The 27,421-nt window shown below is 39.8% G+C and overlaps 1 protein-coding gene across 5 annotated transcripts in view; it reads right to left on the reverse strand.

Annotated features, from left to right (window-relative positions):
- Window positions 1-27,421, reverse strand: part of Frmpd4 (FERM and PDZ domain containing 4) — a 992,697-nt gene that overhangs the window by 598,947 nt on the left and 366,329 nt on the right. Inside the window, exon 1 of one of the 5 annotated variants that reach the window (XM_028761861.1) lies at window positions 22,760-23,139. The exons of 2 other annotated variants lie outside the window; for them this stretch is intronic. In XM_028761861.1, the coding sequence (XP_028617694.1) occupies window positions 22,760-22,791 (32 nt within the window). In that variant the 5' untranslated portion in view covers window positions 22,792-23,139. Of the gene's footprint in view, window positions 1-21,507; window positions 21,987-22,759; window positions 23,140-27,421 lie in introns of those variants that run through there. 2 more of the 5 variants (XM_028761870.1, XM_028761849.1) reach the window with 2 other exon arrangements.

Raw genomic sequence — 27,421 nt, forward strand, 5'->3', positions numbered from 1 at the left:
CTCAAAATTCCCACCCCCTGGGGCATCCAGCCTTCATGAGGTCAAGGTTCTCTTCTTCCACCTATGCCAAGCAGGGCCCTCCACTTTTACATATTCAGCTGAAGCCCTGGATCCCCCCCTAAGTGCTCCCAGGCTGGTGGTTTAGACCCTGGGAGCTGTGGTTGGTTGGTATTGTTGCTCTCCTCATGGTGCCTCAAATCCTTTCAGCTCCTTCAGTCTTCACTCTAACTCCTCTATTGAGAACCCCATGATCAGTTCAATGGCTAGTTGTGAGCATCTGCCTCTAAATATGTCTGACTCTTGAAGGCCTCTGAGGAGATATCCATATCAGGCTCTTATCAGCATGCACTTCCTGTCTTCCACATCAGCATCTACCTTTGGTGATTGCACATGGGATAGATACTCAGGTGGAGGGGTCTTGAGACGGCCCCTCCTTCAGTTTCTGTCCCTCACTTTGTCTCTATATTTGCTCCCTTGAGTATTTTGTTGCTCCTTCTAAGAAGGACCGAATCACCCTCACTTGGTCTTCCTTCTTTATGGGCTTCATGTGGCCTGTGAGTTGAATCTTGGGCATTTCAAGGTTCTAGGCTAATATTAAAAACAATGAATTCGAGAGGTTCCTAGGTAAATGGATGGAACTAGAAATTATCATCCTGAGTGAGGTAAGCCAATCACAAAAGAACACACATGGTATTCACTCACTGATTATTGGATATTGGCCCTTTCTTCTAAGAGACACAACATTACTGTAAACAGCAGGTCATGTGATCCCAAAAAGCAAATGATTGACAGCACCTCTGAGTAGCATTAGTTCCTGCACATCCACAGAGGTCACAAGGAGGGACTCCATCCACTTCTTCCATGGATAGTGACTGATTCTCTCTCACCCTCAGAGTCCTAGCAGAAATAATGATAGATACTACCTGATTGGACTTTTTGGAAAGTCAAACAGCTGAGCTACTGTATATAAGATACTTATCAGAATTCTGGGGATACAAGGAGACCTAAGTGCACTTGTCATAAAGGTATACACAGGAGGAGCAGGAGCAGTGATACCAGAATGAGTTAGGAGTCCTTACAAGTAATATCATTAATAGGTTCTAAAAGTAGAGAAAAGTTTTCTTAGCAACAAAGTTCATAATAGTAATACTGAAATGAAAATCAGTACCAATTCTAATCTGATTCTTGTAAATATCAGCATGTCTAATGCTATATGATTAACAATACAAAAAGCACTTCAATTACCAGTATTCACAGTAATACAAATATTTTGGGCCCGCAACATATTTATACAGTCAATTAAAATACAATGTAAAACTGATCTGTTTTGTACTAGAAATTATGGCTGCATGGGTTCTGTGAAGAACATGATGCCCTTCTATCTTTTTCTCAAAGAAGGTAATTGTATTTTGGAGCAGTTTTAGGCAAAGAGAGCAATCTGCAGATTAAAGGGGATGAAAGCCACAGAGGAACCATTGAAGTAAGGGTTATTTATGGTTTGTGTTGATTACCAATGAGGAGAAAAAGCTACACTGGAAAGAATATAGAGGAACATGCCCCAAAGAGAAAGAAATCAGCATATTACTCTGGCAATAGCTGCTTTCAAACTGCCCATTCATCTTTACCTAGAGGTAGATTACCTACTTTTTGAATAATGTTAGCCATAAACAGAGTGCCAGAAAGATGTACAAATGAGAACTTACAGTTTCATTTTTTCTCTCTTTCTTAGTGTGTGTGTGTGTGCATGTGTGCGTGCGTGTGCATGCATGTGTGTGTGTGTATGTGTGTGTGTGTACATACATGCAGATGCAGATATGCTACAGTTGACATATGGAAGTCAGAAGACAACTGGAAGTATCTAGTTCTTTCTTGACAACTTATGAGATCCAGAGATGGAACATCATACATCATCAGAGCTGCATGTCAGCACTTCTAACCACTGAGCCATCTCCCCAGTGCATGAATCAGATGTTCACTGCATCAGAGAGACATATCTACTCATAATGAAGCACACTGTTCTGGTGCAGTGAGTTCAAGTGTAATACTTGTTTTATAAATTGAAATTCTTTCAGTGGGACTAACCCATGAGAAATGGATTTGAGTTCAGTGCATATTTCATGTTTGCTTATGCCTGGTTTCATTTGAGCACTACAGTGCAGACTCAGAAAACTGCACCTTGTTGGACAGAGCTTCATGGACACACACTAAAAGCACGAGTAAACATGTCAGCATGTGTCCTCTCTCAACATTCCAGCTACCTTAGTTGAAGGCATAGGAAGAGCCATATCTATTCCCATCTGATATCACGGCTTCCCCTCCCACTTCAAATCTCACTGCTTCCTATTTCTACCCCTCCACAGCAACTTATGTGCTGCAGCTCTTCCCACTCCCACTTCCACAAGCAAACTCCAGGTTTGAAAGGAAAGGGACATATGCATGGTCGTTATTTACATATTTCTCAACAATTCGGTATTCGAAGCATTGTGTTATCATTTATTGGCCTCTTATCTTTCCTTCAAATGTATCATAACAAAATTTTGGGGTGCATTAAAGGTTATGTTTTTCACCCATTGTCCCCATAAATCTAATGTTTTCTTAATCACACAGCAATGCTTATGTAGTATTTTAGCCAAAGCAACTGTATCTATCTTCCAAATTTTCTTCAGCCTAAAATAGATATATTCTACTGCCAAACTCCACTAAAAGAACACAGAGCTCAGAGTCATACTGTGATGGCCTACAGCAATGGTTGCAAAGAAACTTGATAGTCTTCAAGGTAGAGGGAGACCTTTAAAAGCTTCAGAAGGACAGGGGGGCTAAGAGCATAAACTTACACCACTTTAAATGCAAAGATAAGATACTTTCCCATTAAAGTGTTGTCTTAGAATCAGTACTTTTATCTCACTACAGTGAAGTCTTTCTGTGGTTGGTAATGTGAATTACTTAGAGTCCATTCAGGGGAGTTTAAATCTCAGCCTAGATAAGACAAACAAAAAAACAAACAAAACAATAACAAAAAGAAAACAAGAGGGTAGAGAGATGGATCAATGGCAAAGATCAGTGGCTGTTCTTCCAGAAGACCCAGGTTCAAGTCCCAGCACCCACATGGTAGCTCCAAGGAATGTTACTTTCTGGTCTTCATGTGTACAAGACATACATGCAATACACAGGAAAACATACAGGTAAAACACCAGCATATATAAATTAAAATTAATCTGTTTTTAAAAGAAAAATGAAAACAACAGCTTGTATAAGCAAACCTACCAAAGCATGCTGGCCTCTGGCCTTACTTGAGGTAGAATTCTAGTGGCTGCTTTGGCTTACCCTTCACTAGATACTGGCACAAGTCTCCTGGAACTGGTACCTAAAACTACATGTAGATTGGACTGACATTCCTAAAAGCGTCTCACAATAAAACAAACTGTTCTTTGTCAGCTAAAGTTCAAGATCTCTGGTTCAATGTTTTCATTAGACTAGGCTAGGTCCCAAGCTTTCATGACAAATTGTATTAAATTATTTACTTCACTATAAATTAATAGCTAAAAACAGAAGTTCCCGAAGGAAGAAAGAACATATAAAAGAAGAGAACAAAGCTCCCAGAGAGAAACTGTGGACAGAGATTTATTGGGAGAGGAAATCATGATCTGGGAGATTAAGAATATGAAAATGAATAAAAGAAGAGAAAATCAGATTGTGTTGGACTCTACTATTAATTTTTCAAACTTTTATTTTGACAAGGTCTTACTGTGTATCCCATGCTGGGCTCTAAACTCATTGTGTCAACCAGGCTAGCCTCAAATGACAGACATCTTTCTGTTTCTACCTGCCAAGTATTGGAATTACAGAAAAGTGCCACTACACCTGCTGAAAATTCTATTTTAATGTTATATGTGCATATGTATATACAGATGCACCCACATTGGCTGTATATGTCTGCTATGAAACAATGGAAAACAAAACTTTGTGTGTGTACCTGTATTTGGGGAGGGGAAGTATATACGTGGAGGTTAAGTACATATGTCTAGACTGGTGGTTCTCAACCTTCCTAATCCTGCGACTCTTTAATATAGGGCAACCACAATGATAAAATTATTTTGTTGCTAACTCATAATTGTAATTTTACTACTGTTGTGAATTGTAATATAAATACGTTTTGGGGATAGAGGTTTGCTGAAGGGTCTGCAAGCCACAGGTTTAAAATCACTAGTCTATAACCATGTATAGGTCAGAGGACTATTTCATGTATCTTCCTCAGAAACATTATCCTTCTTTTTATGTTTGGTTGTTTTAAATATTTGTTTATTTTTATGTGTATAAGTATTTTGCCTGACTTTGTGTATATGCACCATGTGTGTTGCTGTTGCCAGAAGAGGGCAGGAGAGAGTATTGGATCTTCGGGAAGTAGAGTTACACATAGTTGTGAGTCGCCATGTAGGATGTGAAACTAAATCCAGGTCCTCTTCAAGAGCAGCAAGTAATCTTAGCCATTGAGCAATCTCTTGAGCTTCAGACTCCTTTATTTGTCACTGTCCTGGATCTAACCAATTCCATTAGCCTGGCTGGCAACCACATTCCAGGACTCCTCTTTATCTGTGCCTCACTTGCCCTGGTCTTACAATTTAATGTCATGGTGCTAGGAATTAAACTCAGGCCTTCATACTTGTACAACAAGACCAAGACATCTTCCTAACCCCAAAAGAAACTTGTTAACATAAATTTTGACAAGAAAAAGAAATTAGGGCACTACAGTCATCGAACATCAGACCTGAATGTTACACCTTCTCACTCAGGGGAATATTAAGTGTATAGTTCAAAATTATCACCATGCTCTCAGTTGTAGCTCCAGATGTTGAAAACAGCATAACTGGTGTGTGTGTGTGTGTGTGTGTGTGTGTGTGTGTGTGTGTGTGTGTATGTGTATACCGTCTGTTGTACCATATTCAATTGATATGAAATGCTTAGGAAGAAAAAACACATGAGTGTGAATCCCTTTTCTATATGACAACCAAACAACAAAGCTGCCTGAGAATTTAATTGGTTTTATTATAAACACCAAGAAAATTATTTTAATTGCTTAATTGTTTATGGTGATCCTTAAAAACTTCCTTTCAGTTGTATGATTAATACATGCTTGTTAGAGATAATTTGTTCATTATAAAAAGCAGGAAAGAAAAGACCTCTTCAGTTCTTGTAAACTCAAAGGCAGCAGCACACAGAATACAGGCAAACCCTTTTACCATTCTGTGCAACTCTAGCATTATGAGCTGTTCCCTGTCAAAGACAACCACTGTCATCAGGCAATGACTCAGGCTATAATTATCAGGAACCCATGGAACCATCTCGTCCAGATATCAATTTAGCAAATCCCCTCTGCTCCCCAGAACCAGTGTTCTTGATTGCCTAACTAACAGTCATTTCCTCCTCTTTCCTCCCAGAGTCTCAATTTAGCAGAGACACCCTCAGGAGGCCATGTGAGGGGCTGGTAGAATGATGAAGCTAAGGAAACCTGGAAACTCAGTGTCACAGTATAAGTCTAATCTTACAAAAGCTAATACTTGTCAACATGGGACCTCAATGTTATTTTGAGTGGGACAACTCTTCATGTAGAAGGATGTTTTGCTCATGGCAAGATGCCAAGCATCTCTGGTCTCCTCCTACCACTTGCTCCTAACCTCACCTCCACTCAACATAAAGAACAAAAATCCCCATTGGCACTTGTTTGGTATGCTTAACAAGTGGTGAGAATAGATAATAATCTCAAACATGCATTGGTACGCTTTTTCTATAAATCACCAAAAAGTCATTAATAAACTTCTGTGGACCCTATGACCCATGTTACAACTATTCATATCCCTCATTTTCATGTAAAGCCCAGCAACTTTTTATATGTGAATGAATGAACAAAGTCATGGGTTAATAAAACATTTTAAAACCAGGGGGCTGGATTCAGTTTGTCAGAGTCTACAAATCTACACCAACCCTAGAGGTTCTCCTTGTAAGGTAGATGCAAGAAACGTGGGATATGGTGACAACATTGAACAATGAAAAATTTAGAGGATTCTGTTACAAGACAGCAAGGAACAAAGCATGCTTGCTGTTGGTCTTGTGTGAAAATATGTGACCTGTTAATTACTGCAACCACTATACATCCACAAGAAGGCAATCAACACAGGAACATAGCACCTCAATAGGATAACAAATGCACAGACCTGTCAGCCTGTTAAGCAATCAAGAATTGGACGTTTCTCTGTATTTCTTATAGGCCACCATACATTGTCCATCACCCTCAGCTATTTTGTAATGCATTTTCTTCTTGCTTTACCGTTCTAAGGATAAACTTTGGAACCTTAAGCAATCTACCACTGAGATGCAACTCCCACACAAAAGTTTGTTTGTTTTTCTGTTACTGTTGGCAATATTCCAATGCATATACTTTCATCATGACCACAGAAAACAAAGGATAACATATGATAACATATTTCTACCAGAATATGAGTGTAGAATTCAGATGGACATATTATAGCTTCCATCCAAATTCAAGTATTTCTTTTTGTTACTTTCCAAGTGTATATGTAGTGCCTAGGATGTAGCTCAGGGGTAAACCTAACTCCAAAACCAGGAAGGGATGACAATGGCAGTTACTAGAGAGCAGTATGTTCAATACCTCCTCAACTCCTTTGCTCTTTCTCCTCCACTATACTAGAACTTGGATTCTGACTGCCACCATAGTTTGAGAGGTAAGCCAGAAAGGACCACGATGATCTCTTTGTCATTGCATGACTTTTTAAGGGGAATTCTCAACTTCTACAAAGATTATGCTTCCAAGCTAACAACGAAATAGCCACACAAGGGGAAATACTTACAAGATAGCTACCCTCTTTTTTCTCTCTATGAACTAAATCGTATAACATGATGCTTAGAGCTGTTGTGACCACTTTTCTCCCATGAGATTATCAAGCCTAAGGCTGAAGGAGCGGAAAGAAATAGCCAGGATATACTCACCTCCCTAGGTCAACGAACTCCAATTCAGAAATCACCTATGTCTACGAATAAACTGTAAGGCACTATCAATAGAGCATTTAGTTGCACCTTCTCTGCAGCTAAAATCCCAGAAATAAGATAGAACGATGCCATGTTTCACGTTAAAACTAGAAGCTATTCAAGTTACACGTTCATCAATAAGAAGAGACATCTTGAAATAAACCACCAATATTTTATTTGAGTGCTGCTGATGTTAAAACTCCATGAAGTCCACATCAGCTGGATAACCAAGTAGGGTGGAGCTGGGGATCATGGGGAGCTCCTTTTTATCTGGTCTCTTAAGCCAACATATCTTTTCAATTTGGTTTGCCAAACTGGCCTGGAAAGTTTCCCCTGAAACAGAAAAGTGACTAATGGACAGGGCTACCAGTTCATCTGCATTTTGCTTTTAATTTTTACTGGGGTGGGGACAAAGTGTGTGTGTGTGTGTGTGTGTGTGTGTGTGTGTGTGTGTGTGTACTTACATTGTTTTTGGGAAAAGGAGAGGTTGCAAGTCAGGAGAACATAAACATTGAAAATACAATTTCTTTTGAGTTCTCCAAGATCTATCTCTGCAGAAAATATTTTTTATGGTAGGTATAATTATATAGAAGAAACACCTGGTACAGGGATGTATGTAGCTCAGTTTACATGAGCTTACCTAGAACCTGCAAGGCCCTAGATTCTAACCTCACTATCAAAAGAAAAACTGTCCACATAGAGAGAAACATCTGTAAATACAAAGCAGTATTATCCAAATCCCATTTGTGCATTTTTATAAACATACACACACAGATACACACACACACACATACACACACACACACACACACACACACAAACACACAGGCAAACAGGGTGAGGATCTAGCAAACCTTACAGCCTATGGACCCTACATGGTCTCTGCCACTACTACTCAACTCTGCTGTTTTGCCACGGAGAATATAGAAATGAATAGACATGGCTGTGTCCTCCCACCAAAAACAAATATTTATGGACACTAAAATTTGAATCTCATAAAATTTTATGTGTAGTAAAATACTATTATTTAATTTTTATGGAACCATTTTCAAATTAAAACTATTCTTAACTTAATACAAACATACAAAAGAGGTTAAATTGGGTCCACAGACAAGGCTGTGCCAGTCCCTAACCCCTAATTTATGACACAACAAAAATCATGAAAAGACTTCTAAATGAGCACTTAAACTAGGAATTTTGTCAAATCTACTCTTGAGGTGATTATTTTAAAATATTAACATGGTCAGACTTTGTAATGTACACCTGTGGTCTCAGACCTCAGAAGAAGGCAGAGACAGGATATAGTGTTTGAGGTGAGCTTAGGCACAAAGTGACCTTGTTTTAAAAATCCAAGCTAATATGTAGCTTAGCGGTGAAGTAGCTTCCTGTCATGTCCCAATCCTGGGTTCAATCTCCATTACTGATCCTAAAACATGGCCATGCATACCTATAATAACGAGACTTTTTAACACATCATCCTACTGTAGTGTAAATTTACAATGATTACATAATTCCATTAACACTAAAGGGAGATGAAGTAAAGGCTTAACGAGGAGAGAAGGATGAGATGGTTTATTGTCTTTAACGTGTTTCACCAATTTGGTTAAATTGTATTCTATTCTTCAGTCTGTTAACATGATCTCAATCAGAAAAACAAATTATGAATTAATGGTATCATAATTAAACTATAGACCGAAAAGAAGTATGCATCCATATATCTCCAGAATATGGTTCTTTAAAAAGTCACAAAGTTGTTGCCTTGGTGAATGGAAAAAGGATCATATAGATTTTTTTTAAGATTATTGTATAAAATTAATAAAATTTTTACTTTAAAAAGTTAATAAATTATATATAATTAGCAAATTATATATTGTGTTTTATGTTTTTATTATACAGAGTAACAATACCAAACCTCCACCCCATATTATAGTTTCTATTCTTACCTTCCAAGTACTCACTTGCAAATGCAAAGAGATCACGCTTATAGTAATAATATGATCACAATCATCTAGCTTTACTTAATTTGATATAAGGATTATCATTAAAATTTTATACATTTGAAACTGGGATATATATATGTGTGTATATATACATATATACATATACATATACATATACATATACATATATATATATATATATACATTCCTTAATATATTAAAACTGTATTTAACTCTTTGTAAACAGAAAAATATACCTGGCCTGGAAGTCTATAATCTGAGCACTTAGGAGGAAGTTCAGGAGCTCTTGCTTAGCCTTGACTAAATAGTTCAAATTCAAGACCAGCCACAGGTACATGACTGTCTCAAAAACGAACAAAGGAAAAGTCTTTTAAAAATTACATATTACATTTGCCTGAGTTAGTAATTTATACATTTATTCAGGGCTTATGTTTTCTATCCTGGACATTCTAGGGCTGAAGCCTTGATCCACATGACGCCAAGGCTAGCTTGCTAATGGACCCAGCTTTTACACAATCTTCTTTGTTTTTTATCTAAGTATATATTTTTCTTCTTCTCTTGTCTCTTCCTCATTCCAATAAAATGTCTAGGACTTTCTTATTTCTCTTCTCAGTATTTTTCATATGAACATATGTGTATTTATTGTTGTTTATATTGATGTCTTTCCTGAAGAAATATATCTGAGGGATCATTTCCTATCACTACATAGAATTTTCTTTTATTATTGTTTTATAGCTGTACAATGTTTCATTCTCTTTTTATCTAAGTTATCACACATAAACTTAATTTTAAAAGTATTTATTTTATGTGTACGTGTGTGACTATCTAAATGTATATGTCCGAAATGAAATGAAATCCTAAGGAAATAATGCATAATTTTCCATGATATTAAAATGAACACAAAAGTTTGTCTGACTTGCTTGAAAAATAAAACACAAGAAGTATCAAGTATTCATACCCAGGTGATCCTAATCACCAAGTTTTATCACTAGAGTAACTTGTATGACAAATACCACTCGTCAACTATATCTCTGAGCAACTAGAATGTCCATAATTTTAGCAAAAATATTAAATATAATTTTAATTTTATCTCAAAATATCTTATGGCTTTTATGTGTCTTGAAGTATTCAGCAAGCTATTATTTGTGTCATTAAAAACAAAAAAGCTGTTCATGGAATCCAAAGACTTTGCTATAAAGAAATTCATCACATTGTTATCCAAAGCAATACACTGGAAACAATCTAAATGTTAATGAACTAGGAAATCATTAAGTAAATGCTGTTTCATGTGGTTGTTAAGAGTAGTTAATGACATGGGAACATAATATTTTGTGAAAACTTAAGTGTATTGTTTCATATTTATATCAATTTTGTGAGATAAATGGAAAACAGAAGGCTAAATGATTGTAACAAGCTATCTTTTCTTTTGTATACTCTTTTTTTATGTGTATGGGGGGGTTGTCTGCATATGTGTCAATGTACCACCATATGCCTGTCTGATGCCTGAATAAAACTGAATAGGCCTGAATAGGGCATTAGATGCTCTGGAATCAGAGATACCATTGTGTGCCACCAAATGGGTATTAACAATCAAACACAGGTCCTCTGGAAGTACAGCAAGTGTTCTTAACTTCTGATCCATCTCTCCAGCTCCTCCTTTAGTATTCTAAAGGAATACTAAAAAATTTTATAATGAAGGTTTTATTTTTAAAGTCAGGAAAAAAGCATTAAGAATATGTTGATAATGTGCTCCATGGCTTTGATTTATATAGTTACTCCATTTATATCTATTAAAATCCATGTTTATTGGTAAACAGGTAGCATATTTCTTGGGTTCAAAATTAAATTAAGAAAACATACAATGTAGCTGGGAATGTGGAGCCCATGGCCTCATGTCCCATAGTCCGTTACATGATACTTTGTGTACTACAGCTTGATAAAGCCATGGAGGGATGTTACTTACTGGCTTACTTCCCCTAGTTTTCTCAGCTTGCTTTCTTATAGAACCCTGGACTACCAACCCAGGGATGGCACCACCCACAATGGGATGGAAAATGCCTTACAGTTGGATCTCATGGGGGTATTTCCTCAAGGGAGGCTCCTTTCACTGTGACAACTCCAGCTTGTGTCAAGTTGACACACAAAACCAGCCAGTACAACTGACCCCTTGTCAACTTGACACACAAACACATCACTATTAAGCCTCAACCCTTACTTTCTTATTCATCCCGAAGATCTAAATAACTTTTTAAGTCCCACAGCCTTTACCTATTAAAATTGAAATCCCTTTCTTTTAAAATTTACAATTCAAAGTCTTTTAATTGTAGGCTCCACTAAAATACTTTCTTCCTTCAAAGAGGGAAAAATATCAGGGCACAGTCACAATCAAATGCAAAAATCAAACTCTAACCCTCCAGTGTCTGGGATCCACTCACCATCTTCTGGGCTCCTCCAAGGGCTTGTGTCACTTTTCCAACTCTGCCCTTTGTAGCACATATGTTGTCTTCTAGGCTACAACTGCCTGTACTCCATTGCTGCTGCTGTTTTTGGTGGTCATCTCATGGTACTGGCATCTACAATATTCTGGGTTCTTCCTCCTGCAACTAGGCTTCACTAACAGCCTCTCATAAGCTCTTTATGGTGTCACGTCCCCAATCCTTTGCATGACCCTTCAGTCTTGGGCCATCAACTGCAACTGAGGATGCACCTTCACCAATGGCCTTCCATGGCCTCTCACAGTACCAAGCATCAGCTGTTCTTCATGACCCCTTCATGCCTTCAAAACCAGTACCACCTGGGTAACTCTTACACATTACCAAGTCCGGCTGCAGCACAAGGTACAACCTTGGCTACCTCTGGAACACAGATTCTCTGTGCTCTCAGAAAACATTTTCCAGAAGACTTCACCTCAATGATGTTGGTCTCTTCTTAATCATCACTAATTTCTTAACTCCAGCTAACCATCATCAATAATTCCAGTAATGCAAGGTTTCACTTTAGTAGTTCTGGTATCTTGTTAATCACAGCTGATTCTTCAGCCACAGCTAACCAAAACCACAGAATCTTCATAATCAAAACAGCAACAGCCCTGATAAGAGTCTTTAATCTTTCCTCTGAAATTTCACAAGCCAGGCCTCCATAGTTTGCACTGTTATCAACATTATCTTCCAAGCTCCTACAGAACATCCCACAGAGATCTTAACACCCAATGGCTCTTCTAGCCCAAAGTTCCAAAGTCTTCCCACAATCTTCCTCAAAACAAGGCCAGGTTCTCACAGGAATACCTCACTATGCTGGTACCAGTTTCTCTTAGTTAGTATTGGTTTCTATTCCTGCACAAACATCATGACCAAGAAGCACATTGGAGCGGAAAGGGTTTATTAAGCTTATACTTCCACATTGGTGTTCATCACCAAAGGAAGTCAGGACTGGAACTCAAGTATGTTAAAAAGTAGGAGCTGATGCAGAAGCCATGCAGGGATGTTACTTACTGGCTTGCTTCCCCTGGCTTGCTCAGCTTGCTTTCTTATAGAACCCTGGACTGTCAGCCCAGGGAAGGGACCATCCACAATGGACTCTCCCACACTTGATCACTAATGAGGAAAATGCCTTACAGATGGTCTTTTATATAAGCCGTGTCTTAGTCAGGGGGTTTTATTCCTGCACACACATTATGACCAAGGACTGAGAGGGTCATGCAAATAGGATGAGGCTTGACACCATAAGAGGCTGTGGTGAAGCCTAGTTGCAATGGAAGACTCTAGCATGTTGAAGATGCCAGTACCATGAGATGATTACCAAGAACAGCAGTGGCAGTGGAGTGGATCACCCTGAGCTAGAGAGGACAGAGCTGAAGAAGTGACAACAGCCCTTTGGAGGAACACAGAAGATAATGTGTGACTCTCAGACATTGAAACAAGAAGCTGTAACATTGAAGCTGCCTTGGAGACCCCAAGTTGTTTGAAATGCCAGAGCCGTGAGTGGGCTATCTCCTGAGGAATGGTGCTAACAGGGAGTGGAACCAGCCCAGGATAAAGAAGTTTGTTGCAGTCAACAAAGATGAAAACTGATTTGGAGATCTGAAGACCGCTTTGACATCAGACATGGAGATGCAAAGCTTGGACTTTGTCCATCTGGTTTCCTGTCTTGCTTTGGGGATTATAGTTTAGTGATTGGATGAATCACAGAAGAGACCTTGAACTTTGGACTTTTCACATTGTTGAGACTGCAATAGACTATGGGGACTTTGGAAGTTGGGCTAAATGTATTTTGCATTGTGATATGTTTAGGTATGGTCCCCCTAGACTCATGTTTGAACAAGCCTATGGGGGCTAGGGAGTGTAATGTGATGGTTTGTATAAGCTTGGCCCAGGGAGTAGCATTATTACGAGGTGTGACCTTGTTGGAGTAGGTGTGTCACTGTGGGCCTGGGCTTAAGACTCTCATCCTAGCTGCCTGGAAGTCAGTTATCCACTAGCAGCCTTCAGATGAAGATGTGGAACTCTCAGCTCCTCCTGCACCATGCCTGCCTGGATGCTGCCATGTTCCCACCTTGATGATACTGAACTGAACCTCTGAACCTGTAAGCCAGCCCCAATTAAAGGTTGTCCTTCATAGGACTTGCCTTAGACATGTTGTCTATTCGTAGCAGTAAAATCCTAACTAAGACACTCCTGAAAGTGGCCATAGATAATACGGCCAGGTGGCCAAGCTGTGACTCAGTAAAACTCTATTTATAAAAACTGGCATTCAAAATATAAGTACCAAAAAAATCATGATAAACAAATTAAGTGGTCTTTTGTTTGTTAACTTGGGCCCTGTACAAGAGATGAAAGCATTACCCTGAGCCACAATTCATTTACACATGTAACTGGCTTGGGACAAACTAATCCCAGAAGCAACTCACCACTAATTGCTACTGTACTAGAGTCAAGAGTGGTAGAGTGGACTACACATTGCCAAACAGAAAAGCATTCAATTCCAGGAGGTCTAGAGAAACCAGCAGAAACATTTTGAATCAACTTAGCTGTATGTTCACATAAAGTCCTTGAACATTAACTGTGCCAACTAAATACAGTACTGTGGGCATTCTTACAATCACTGGGAAAATTTCAACACTAATTTTGAGCATATCTGTCATGTTATCATGTTTTATTTTCTACTAAGGAGATCTACTAAGGAGATCTCCTAAAACTTAAGGGCATATAAAAATAATCCAAATAAAAACAACAATCCTTTAGTAAATGGTCACTATACAGAAACTAATTTCCTTCTTCAAACTTTAAAAATGTTGCTTTCATAGAAATTATTTTTCCCATCACTCATCAGTGACTTCATACAACAGATACATAGAAAAATTCATTTTAATGCAATTATAACTTCACTTATTGAGATGACAACAGCTTTTCCCAGGCCCCAGTTGATGACATTTTAGTCATCAATCACACTGGGGAAAAATAGGCTTCATCTTTCTAAATAGAAATTTAAATTTGCACTCTGAGATCTAAGTCATTTATTTTATTTTAAAGATTTACTTATTTATTTTTATATGTACAAGTATTTTGTTTGTGTGTATGTCTGTCAACCACATGCATGCCTTGTGCCTGAAGAGGCCAGAAGAGTGTGTTGGATCCCATGACACTCTTTGTGAGCCACTATGTCAGTGTTGGGAATTGAACCCAGGTACTCTGGAAGAACACCCATTATTCTTAACTATTGATTTGCAACTCTAATTAGAATGGATTGTATACAGGTTCATTCACCGCTTTAGTGTAGAATAGTTGCCACATGCCAAATACGTAAACCCTATGTGAAAATGTAACCACTCAGTCAGGAAATCCTTCGTTTCTGTTTGCTAGGAAAAAAAAAATGAGAATGTTAACGTTGTTATCTAAAACCAAGGCTTAGATTTCTTGAAGATAACTCACAGAGCCTAAGTGCATAATGACCCTAATTGCTAAAAAAAAAAAAAGGAGCCACACCAAGTGGTATAAAAACATGTTTTTCATTCTGAGGCTCTGTGTGTGTATAGTGAAATTCCCAAAAAGTAAAGTTCAACTCAATTTCATGTTCATACAGCTTACCTGGATTTCTCTGCCTACAACAAAATCCACTTATCTAGTGTTTCCTTTGGAAACAGATTAATGAAGGTCAGTTGCCATTAGGATCAGATGACTCTAGAGTACTGTAAGGAAATCCTAGCACTCTCCGTTCAGGTTAAGTCCATCACCAGTTCACTGGCACATGCTAGGGGAAGTTTTCATCCACATTGAAGTATAAGTTTAAAAGCCTCTGAAAGGCCAGCAACATTCTGTAACTCTCTAGTACAAAGAAAACAGGCAAACTGAATAAGGAAAGGATCTGCATGATTAATGTTCCCAGGCACAACCCCTTTGGGGGATGTGTCATCACTTATGAGGACCAGGTTCAAACAGCTAAAATAGGAAATATCTTCAAATTTTAATAAAAATAAATTTTGGATTAATTTTGAATATGTTATTGAATTTGGGTACTTTCTATTTTATCTGGCATGTGAACACATGTGCCTACATATGTCCAGATAGTGACAAGGAAAGAGAAACAGGAAAAGCTACAAGAGCTGGGACTAACGGTATGTAGTGAAAATTTTGGCATTTTGGTTTCTTAAAAACATACATATATGGAAATATTATAAATTAATGTTTTCATCTTAATCCCAGGTGTGGGAGATGGGGCTGCTTCAGATTATCCACGACAGATGACTATGATTTGCCTTCTGATCTAGCAGGGTGTGATTTTGCCAGCAACAGTTTTTGCAATTATGTGATATTTGGAATTCTGGTGTATATTAAATGTCCCCGAGAGACAGAGTGGGTTGTTGGTTGTTGGGTGGCTGCTGTTGGGGGCCATTTGGTAAATAGTTATGTGGAAAAAAAAGAAATAAATAGGAGAAATTAGATGGTGATCAACACAAAGCCCATAACTGCCCAAAGTACAGGGAAAAGTCCTAAATGAAACATCTATACTATAATCCCTTTTCACTGCTCAGGGATTGTTGTGAAAGAGGAGACAAATCACTTTGAGAGCCAGAGATGACTACAAGGAAATAATGTTTTCCAGAGATAACAGGGTAGCTATACATATAATGCATACTGTGATATAATATACATGTTGTACATGATATACATAGTGTGACAATGTAGACAAGTCCCAAGTACCCTCAAACCAGACAAAGTTTCAGCATGGAGGAGACAGGTGGACATCCTAGCCCAGGAGCTATATTGTTGACAGTCCTTAGGTGTTGACAATGGGAAACCTCAGTTTTCTTCAAGAGTGTTATCATTGGCAGGCCAAGGATGCTCTAGTAAGAGGCAACATATCCATAATTATATGGCCAACACATATTAGGCTTCATGGGTTAAAAAGAAGACACAATATTGGGTGAGCAGGAAAGGGGAAGTATTTCTTGGAGGAGTTAGGGGTACATATAATCAAAATTAACTGTATAAAATTCTGAAAAAACAAATAAAACAAATTTTAAAAGAGAAAAGAAAAAATGACTGAAAGAAGTAAACTTTTCTGTAAGAGACAGTAAGCATTTTAAGCTTTGGGAGACAGCATTTCTATGGCATGTTTTCAACTTTGCTGTTGTACAGCAAATTCAGGCATAGACGATATAGAATGGCTGTGTTCCAATAAAACTTTATTTATAGACACTAGAATTTTAATTTCATAGTTTTCTTTTCTTTTGTTTTGTTAAACCATTTAAAAATAACAAATTCATTCTTAGCTCACAGTCTGTGCCCTAACAGCAAGCTAGATTTGGCATTTAAATCAGTTTTCTAACCTGCTGATTTAACCTCATCATTCTCTGTTTGATATGATGAGAGTCAAGATCATCTTGTGAGGGTGGGGATAGAGCTCCATTGGTAGAGTACTTGTATATTTGCATGAAGTTCTTAGTTTGATCTCCAGTGCCACATAAATCAGGTGTGTCATCTTAACCCAGTAATCCAAACAATGGGAAGAGGAGAGTAACTGAAGTTCCTGTGGCATCCTCAACTACATAATAAGCTTGAGGACAGCTTTAACTATAAGTGTCCTGCCTCCAATAAAAATGAAACGAAAGTAGCAGAGAAATGTGGCTCATGCCTTTAATCTCAGAACTTAAGAGGTAAAAGCAAGCTACACAATGAGACCATGTTACAAAAACAAACAAACAAACAAACAAACAAAAACAAAGCATTTAATTATATATGATGGTGATGCATTTCAGGACTGTATGTATGTTTCAACAATCTTTTTAAATCCTCATTTTTTTCTTCTATGTTAAGAGCAAAATCAGTGTTTTCAACATGGTTCCTTCAAGATGATACACTTCTAGAGATTAGAATTATTGTTCAGTGGGAGCATGCACAGGGTCTTACACTCCATCCCTAGCACAGCAAAAGGAAGAGAAAACACAATATATGGATCAATTTTCTATCCACTAATAATGTTAAACTATTATGACAATCCCTGTGTGTGTGTGTGTGTGTGTGTGTGTTTGTGTGTGTGTGTGTGTAAACGGGAAAGAATGACCAGCTAGCTGTAAGAGCTTTAAACAGAAAGCAGAAAGTGAGAATTTCCAGGCCATCCCTTTAAAGTATAAGTAATTTTCATTATCACTACAGTCTATGAGAAAGGGGGCGGGGAAGAGAGAGATGATGAGAAAAAGAGAGAGATGAAATAGCAGAGCAAAAGCTATGTGCCTTCTCCCTAAAGCTGATTGACTAGACTTGTGCACTGTATGCTAGCAGCCCCTGGGAAACCAAAGTTAAATATTCCTAAAACAGGAATCTAGTTCTGTTATGAAACTCTTCATCATTTCGCCTCCTGACAGCCGCGGAAGTCAGCAGTACCAGAAAGGACTCAGAAGATGAGGAAGTAGCATCTTTAATAAAATTCAAATCCAGAGTCTTTGGGGTCTTTCACCGCTAGTCTCTAGAGCTAACTATTATCAGCACTATAGGCAGAATTACTTGGGTGGGGAGCCAGCAAGGCTCTACTCCTTTGCTTTTCTCTTTACCTCCCCTCTTCCCTGGGAAATGGTTAATTCTGGATAATATAAAGGAAAAACAATAAAAGTTTTATTGTATCTAAGTGGGTTTTCTATCAAAATCTGAGAAATCTACAAATGATTCACTCTTCTTTAAAAGTAAGATACGTGTTGCAAAATTACTACTTTATTATGACAGACTTTATTCACTGCTGTAGACCAAAATAATAATACTGATAAAAGAAAATAACCCAGGAAGCAGTTTAAAGATGTAAAATATAGCTTGCTCTGAATTTTCTTACTACTAAAATGAAGACTCTTCACATCAATACTTTGGACACCACCATCAAATAGAATTGAAGTTAGTCACTCAATCCATGAATGCATTGCTCAGTTTAATAAAACCTCTATGAATTTGGGGTTTCAACTCACCCCTCTCAGGCAGAAGCGGCATAATCATATGTTTTTCTACTGAACTGCGTTCTTCTATAAACATTTGAGAGAGTGTATCTGCTTTACAAACAAAGTAGTCAGCAGCAAGAGAAGTAACAATAAAAAAATGCCTATTTTTATACTATTACTGGGTTATAAAGAAATCATCTGTAATGCTCGCATCTACAAGGATGGGAAAAATGATATATAACTGTTACCAAGGAAACAGCAATGTAAAAAAATGCATGTAAACTATAAAGCAGTTTAATAACCAGAAAATTAGAATACGAAAAAAAAAATCTTCAGACAGAACCATGACACAGTGTCCCCCACACAACAAATCCACTCAAGGGTCATAACTCACACAGATGGCTTAAAGGGTCACCACCACTTGCTAGCTAATCTAGCTTGGCAGTATTTATTTTAAGTGACAGTGATATGATGGCACTGGGTTCTTGAGGGGCAATTAGAACTCTGACTTTTTATATGATAAAAAAAGGCACCAAGTCAGTAGACAAATAGTTAAATATAGGCGCTTCAGAAAGTCAAAGCACTTGGCTTATTGATTACAGCATAGATTAATATTCTCTTTGAATGTTCTTCAATGACCACTGTCTTTACTCACAAATCGGACACTTAACAGTTACAGCAAATGCTTTCTGAATCAACATTTTAAAACTGAAGTTCCTAAGACCAAAGAAAGGGCTAAGAATCAAACCCAGGGTAACTTCCATGTGTTTGCCTGTAAGTCAGGAGAATTTGAAGCATTCAAGCCACCATGCTGATCAAAGTTAAATCCTTTAGGAAGATTATTCATCCTGAAATCAGGGAAATCCTGCTGTGTAAGCACTTTTATACTTGATTTTTCTAACAGTGTTTAAAACACACACACGTTGTCTTTCAAGGGCAGATGCAAACAGCCACAGACCCCCTAAAGTCATCCCTGTTCCAGCTTGAGTGCCACCCCAGAGCTCACACTGGGGATCAGAAAAAGTCCAGTAGGCTGGAAGGCTTCCCAGTGGGCACATTGGTTCAGAATATAAGCATTTTCTCCCTTTAGAACAAATGTGCTAGTGGATGACATCAGGACAGAAAATAACATTTATACTCATTTTCTGAATTTTTAACTCTTCTTTAAAAAAAGATTCTACTCCCTGCTCCCACCACAACCCCCTACCCCCTTCGATACACACACACCCACCCACCCACACACACACACACACACACACACTCAATCTGACCTGGGTTTTAAAAAAAACTTGAACTTGTAGAAACCACAAAGATATGCTAGCATCTAGCCAAAATAGATACAATATATCTTTTTGTTGACTTACAATAGTGACTTCTCCAGGGAACCAAAGTTTAGGGACTATGTAAAGACTCTGGATGTTTTGTAAATCCTGCTGCTTTTAGCATGAGGCCACCAAAAATGCTCATTGTTACTTTAGCCTATACCGTTCACTGAACTTTTCTCTCCCCATATCACAGAGGGTACCCCAACATCCCAGAATTGTCCCTTAGCTCTTTCCTGTACACAGTTCTTATTTGCTAGCTGTTTATTTTTCCATACATGGGCAGAAGCATTGAGGAAGTTAAGAGGACAGTGGTGTGAAACCGTGGCCCTTTGAAATAATCAGCATGAAACCAAATAATTTGTCACATATAGCCACTGACTGCTTCTCACATCCGCCCCTGTGATCTGCAGGGACCTTCGTGGGTGGCTCTAGGACACATTTATCTACCACCCTAGTATCTCCAATCTTCCCAGAGTAAGTTACATAGGGATCCTTTCCCTAGAGTAATCTATGCCTGATGTGAAGATTAACCTATATGATTGAGGGCATACAGGGATGGGCAGGGAAAACAAAGAGCTGCGGTTGTCGGCAGGCTCCAAACCTGAGGGCTGTGAGTGCCTCTGATAGGACTGGGCAAATCAAGTCAACATATTTTTCTGCCTCGAGTTTTTGAGATTGTTCATCTTTTTGATGCAATCATCACATTTCACTCTTATCCGATAGAATTAAGGAATAAAGGATAGTATAGCATGTTACTTTCTATGTTGAAGAAAATCGTGCCTATCTCACGATTATTGCCCTAGACTTCCAGTGCACAGTGTCTGCCAGAGTCTTGCAAGGAAGTAGGAAGACATAGTTTTCTAACACCTCTCCTGCCCACCTCTTTTTGTTATTGCCCCAAGCACAAGCCATGGCTTGTTGGATTCAGTGAAGTTTTTGGAAGCACAGCAGGGCAGGGAATAGATGAGTACTCTGACCAGATACTACTTCAGTACCCCCAAAGTGGCAATGCTACTAACTATTCTCATATCAACACTGCTGGGGGGAAAATCGTCCTGGTTTGATGATTCGTCTTCAGTTTCAATCATTACACAACTACTTAGAAGCAAATTTCTAAATCTTCAAAGCTTTAGATTTCCACAGTTACTCAAAGAATGGCTGAAAGCCTTTCTCTTCTACCTCCATGACTTTGCCATCTGGGTCGCTGCTGGAAACATCCGGGTCAACCTTCAAACTGACTTTTCCAGGGCATGGAGGGGTAATTTAGGGGTGGGAAAGGGGGGACTTTGGGTCCTTGCTGTTTGGAAATCAAGTATCCAAGCTTGAAATACTTCTGGCTTTCCCTAGTAAAATTGATTTCAACCATTGTCTCTTGGCCCTTAACATATAGTGTGACCCCTAATCTCCACTGGGGCCTTTTCTGATGGAAAACAAGCTGTTTTGAATATCTATCTGGTGTGGTGTGGTGTGGTATGGTGTGGTGTGGTGTGATGCGGGGTGTGTGTGTGTCTGTGTATGTGTGTGGATGTGTGTGTGTGTGTGTGTGTGTGTGTGTATGTGTGTGCTCTATGCTTGTGGCTATAAACCCCCAAAAGAAAGGGAGAAATAAGTTGAAGGCAGCAGCCTCAGGTCCTTTGCTTTTGGTCCTACCTTCAGCCTGGCTGCTCTTTAAAGCTTTTGCTCTTTCCAGCCCCCAGAAAAATAAAGCACCAAGTTTCTGCGGCAGCCCTAGGTGCAAAGAAAACACGCGCGCGGTCCCTACCTGGAGAGCTTTGCAATCTTCACAAAGCTGAAGACATCCATGTAGGCAGCTTGGGGACCCCAGAGCCTGGAGGCTCCGTTGCCCCTTCTCACGCCAGAAAAGGCAGCCTCAGCAGCCCCATGGCCAGGACCTCTCAGTGCGCCTGGGGCTTGAGTGGCAGCAGCGGGTGGTGGCGGAGACCCAGGAGGGCCAGTACCTGGAGGCGGTGGCTGCTACCCCCCTCCGGCCGTGAGCTGCGTGTGCATCCCCAAGCAGGACCATTGATGGGCGCCCGCTTCGGGAAAACTCAATGGAGAAGGAGCCAAGCTGGGCACAAGGAGCGGGGGCGGGGAGCACGGTCCGGGTCCTGCGCCCCGCCCTGAGAGCTTTGGCTCAGAGGACCTCTAGGCGCTCTGAGGACCAGAGGCTAGGGTGAGGGGCGCTGCTCCTGCTTCCCAGCTCTTGGGGCCCAGTGTCCCACGCACCAAAGATCGCAGACTGAACCAGGAGGCGGCGGGCAAGCTTGGCACACGCGCACGCACCCCTCACAGCACTGCAGCTGCCTCCCTGCCTCCTTTCCCAAGCCGAGTCCCTTTCTCGCCTCCCTACCCCCACCCGCCCAGGGGGAGGGGGCACTCTCCTGTCACCCGCTCCCGGAGCCTCCAGATCCTTCAGATCTGCTCCAACAGTCCTTAGCGTGCTGCAAGACCGTGACACACTACCTCCAGCCTCCAAAAACCATAGGGAGAGCAAGGCAACCGCAGGCGGCCCTAGGTTTCCGTAAACAGAACTAGGGATCGAGAAAGAGCGAGGAGGACGATCAGATCAAGACGGGATCGTTTGTCAGGGGAAGGGAAGGGAGATACGGAGCGGAGTGGGCTCAGTTTGGAGAGCTCAAGAGTTCCCTCTGCTTTCCCTGAACCACTGGAGCGAGACGTGGCTGTTGGGCTGGCTGGAAAGGTGTGTTCTTTGGACAGCAGCACCACCACGGCAGCGTCGGTGAAATAAGCACAGGATGCGTTTGCGGGGTGCAGGGATAAACACAGCTGCTCTTTACTAGAGGAAAAGAGAACTCAGGGTCCCAGGAGCCAGGGTGGGGGCGGGGTGCAGCGCTAATTAGGAGGGGCTGATGATGACAGGGAAGGGAGGGTTGCTAGTGAAGTCTGGCGGGCGGAGCAAGCTGCCTTTTCAAATTGAGGGTGGGCAAAAACCGGAAAGGGGAGGGGGAAAGAAACCTTGCTGGAGAAGCACAAACCAAACACTGAACACTCACCTTAGACAGAGTAAACTCCAAGTTGCAGCCATTTAGAACTCCTAGGGTTTCTTCTCTTTTACATAATTACCTTGGATAATCACGCCTGTTCTTTAACTCACTGCTATCTTTCCTTGAGGTTCAGGCTTCTCTCAGGGCTTCACCTTTTTTTCTTCTTTCTCTTAGAGTCTGAAGGAGTCTTCTCTCAGACTCTTCACAATTTCCCTCCAGACTCAGTGAAGGTCAGCTGGCTTCACTAGAGTGCATACCCCCACCGCAGACAGCTTTCACCTGGCGACAGGGCCACCGCAAAGAGCCAATGCCTCCCGCGAAAGATTGGAGGCTCTGGCTTGGAGGCTCCAGCTAGCCAGTGCGTCTCTCTCTCTCTCTCTCTCTCTCTCTCTCTCTCTCTCTCTCTCTCTTGGATTAAGGAAGAGGAAATAGGTTTAAACTTCCCAGACTTCTGCTTCTGCTGTTATATTTAAAGTCTTCAGTATTCAGACCCAGGACTTCCATGTTATTTTTAAGGCATTTCTCTCCAAATTAAGCATAAAATCAGTAACAATCTGCACAATCTAGATGAAATAAAACTCAGGCATAAATTACAGATTTTCTTTTGAATAGGCAGGGCAAATTTTCTTTTAGCTTCTTATACACAGCCTAGTTTAATGTAAATTCTGTAACTTCTGGAGCCCAGGAGGCCAAAAAGACATTGGCTTTAGAATACCTTATTGTTTGAATAAAGTAATTATGATTTGAGTATGCTTTATAATTTTTAAAGCACTTATGTATTTGAATCTCATAGCAACCCTGTCATATAAGGCAACATACTGAAAAAGAGAAAGCCTTTCCTTTTATGCCAACACATTCTCAAAGACAGATTAGAAGACACACACACACACACACACACATAGCCAACATCAGTCAGAAAGGTTACATATCTGAACTGTGCAAAATCTCTCTATTCCTCTTTAAGCCAAAGTCTCTGTCAAAGAAGTACTAACAAATACCTAGATGCTGGGACCCTCTCCCCTATTTTTCCCTTCACTCCCCATCCTTCCAAACACTTATCCTGTTCTGGCAATCCTGACCTCCTTGCTATTTCCCAAATGTACCTTTCAATCTCAGGCTTTTAGCCTAAATTATTCCCCCTTTCAATGGTTACTCCATGATTGCAGAATATTTTTCCATCAATTTGCATGGCTGGTTCTTCATGCTATCAACTCTGCACACGAATTCTACTTCCACAAAAACCTGTTGAAATTGCAAGACCTACATACTCTGGACTCGAGGTATCTATCACTGTTTTAGGTTTTGTTTTCCCTGTTGCCAGAGCACTTATCATCCACTCGCATATTATATAATTTATTTTTATCATTGATGCTTTCTGAATCTCCTGCTGGCATGAAAGCTGCACAAGGGCAGAGATCCCTCTTTGCTTTTGTTTGGATTTTGATTTTTTACTGTTAGATCTCATGCCTAGAACAGTTAGTTACCTAGATATAGAAAGACCTTAATACATAATGTTTAATGAACTACATGCTTTTTAAATTCACAGACAGAGCACCCTTAGCCAAACATCTTAGGTATGTACAGTTGCCTCTGTGACATCATGGATGATTTTTATACCTCTCCCAAACACTGTGCTTTCTTTTATACCCTCTGTCCTCTTTTGGATTACTAATGATAGTGGTAAGACCCTGTCTTGTTCTCCAATAATTTTTTTCTTCTTCAGTCCTTCTACACTGCTCACAGTAAAATGGAAACTGGCTTCTTCCTTTCACCTCTGTTCCAACATCTGGTAGCAGAGGACCTGCTTAGCATCTATTGGAAGCAGACCAACTCTCTGATGGGATAAGGAGAAAATCAAGCAATGCCTTTCATGGGCTGAGGAAAATGTAGCTCAGTTGGTATCGTGCTTGCCTAGTGTGTATAAAGGCTCCTCAACCACATGTAGAGTTTGGGTTCAGCCTGGGATATATGAGGTCCTGTATCAAAAAAGAAAGAAAGAAAGAGAGAGAGAGAGAGAGAGAGAGAGAGAGAGAGAGAGAGAGAGAGAGAGAGGAATAGTTGTTGCTTATGGAACAACAGAACAATTGGAAAAACATTTCTTAAAAGAATGCCCAATTAAGGAAGAATTAGTGTATGGTTTATGGGTAGAATTAAGGAGTTGAGCACCTGCCTATCATGCAGAAGACCCAGGGTTCAATCCCCAGCTTTGAACTAATAAATCTATTCTATATATCACATAGCTATTTATTCAGCAGTGAATGTGACAGGAAGTAGGCATTTTGTGTACTTGTAGAGAAAGCCTCCTTTAAGACATCTGGTCTACCTGGAACAGCTGGCACTGGGGTTTCTTGCTGTGCCAATTTCTGCACTACAATTATGAATGGTACAGATGCCTCCTCTCCACAGCAAAACAGTCACCAGGGGAAATGACTGGCTTTTCCAGGCTTTTATTCTCCTCCAATAGAGTAATTGTCTGGTATGTTTTCTAATGGATTGATAGCATTTTCTAAAGCAAAGCCCCCCTCCCCACATCTTTGTTTCCTAACTCTGCTGAAACATGCTAACACAGCCAGTTTATACCTCTGAGCCAGCCTGGCAGCCAGGATGAGAGCTGAGTGGCTGGTCTCTTAGCCCCATTCGCCTCTCTGTGCCAGATGTGTGCAGCAGAGAAGCTAGGAGAGATTTCTTTGTCTAGCATGAAACAGATCTTCCTAAAACAAACAAAAATCCCCAGAGTTGAATCTTGAGGACCTCTGTGATTTTCTAAAGATTCAGCTGTAGCCTGAATAATCTCAAAGGCCTTTCTGGATCTTATAGAGTTACACATCAAAAACTTTTTCCTAGCCTTGTGAAAATAACTGCTTAATTTGCTTCACTTAGAACCAACATTCTGACAGACATACTGTCAGCCATCAGATTCAGTGCCAAGTTCTGTAAATCATCTGAGACTCAGTTTCCCCATGTCTAAAGTACAAATAATAACATAATCCTACCATACTAAAATGACTTGAAATTGGACCATATGGGAATTGTGGCACATGGCTGCTAACTCTAGATTTCCATATGCATCTTGACACTGGGCAGTACTGTTAAAAAAGAGTTTCTTCCTTTGAACGTACTGTGAAGTTGAGCAGGGAGTTGTGAAAGGACTAACCAAAGGTGAGCATCATTTCCTATAAATTTAATGCACAGTGATAAGGCTGGTCACCAAGGTCCAGAATCATGTTATATTTTGTTTTCTGGAGGCCTCTCAGAAGCAAAAGGCAGGAATTTCTTCACCTCTGTCCTGAGAATCCACTGTGGGCCTAGGTGTTCTTCATAGGGTAGACGCTGGGTTTTGTTTCCTGCTGTCACCAGTGAGAAAAAAAAAAAGCAAAGTATCCATCCATTTAATATTTATTTGTGGAGATCCTCCCATGTACTAAAGATTGTTCCAGGCATCAATTTAAGATTTTGCTCACATAGTCTACTCATATGGGGATGGGAAAAGCAGGATTTATTGTGGTTTGAGTGAGAATGAAAATGACTCCCATAGCCTAATATATTTGAATTCTTGGTTCCTAGTTGGTGAAAACATTTTAAGAAGAATTTGGAGATGTGGCCTTTTTGGAGAAGGCATGTCACTGAGGATGAGATTTAAGGCTTAAAAGATCCAAAACCAGGCCCAGTCTTATTCTCTCTGCCTCCAACTTACTGATCAGGATGTAAGGTCTCAGCTACTGCTCTAGTACTATGCCTGTCTGCCTGCTGCCATTTTCCCCACTATGATGGCCCCTCTTCTGAAACTTAAGCAATCCCCCAATTAAACATTTTCTTTTATAAGTTGACTTCATTTTGATATACCATCACAGAAATATAAAAGTAACTAATACAGAGGTAGACAATAGGCAATAAGAAGGAGGAAGAAAAGGAGGAGGAAGAGAAGAAGGAGAAATAAGAAATGTCTGTAAGTGAGAAAATACACCATGATGTGCAAAGAACTAAATTAAATTAAAAATTTATTAGAAGTGGGTGAGATGGTGGGTACCTAAGATACAGTAGTTAGGGAAGAGTTCTCTAAGGAAGGGACTTTGAGCCGCAGACTGGATGAACAGGAAGATGCTCCTGTTCAAGATTCATGCTGTAGAACACACCATATAGAATGAACAAGGACATAACAAGCACAGAGGCCCTGAGGCAAGAACATCTGGGGTATGCTTGAAAACTGAGATGGTTGTCAGTATGTTTATCTTCAGAGTACTGTGTTTGGGGACTGGAGAGACAGCTCAGCAATTAAAAGTACTAGTACAGAGGATCCAGGTTCAATTGCCAGAAAACCACACATCAGGTCACAACTGTCTGTAACTGAAGACCCAGAGGATCCAATACCCTTTTCTGCCCTTCACAGGTATTGTACACACACATGGTACATGGACAAAAATGCAGGTAAAATACACATAAATGTAAAATAAATTTTAAAAAGAAATCTAAAAAGAGTATGGCAATTTAAAATTTTTTAAAGTACAAGTAGTAGCCAAAAAAAGCCTACCAACTGTGTATGCTGCTAACCCTGGGCAGGTGACCCTGAGTTTTTCTATAAGAAAAAAGGCTAAAGATGGCGGTTAAGAGTACTAGTCGTTCTTACAAAGGACCTTGGTTTGATTCTCAGCTCCTATATAATGGATCAGAACC

The sequence above is a fragment of the Grammomys surdaster genome, unplaced genomic scaffold (assembly GCF_004785775.1).
Source record: "Grammomys surdaster isolate TR1022 unplaced genomic scaffold, NIH_TR_1.0 131, whole genome shotgun sequence".
Classification (NCBI taxonomy): Eukaryota; Metazoa; Chordata; class Mammalia; order Rodentia; family Muridae; genus Grammomys; species Grammomys surdaster.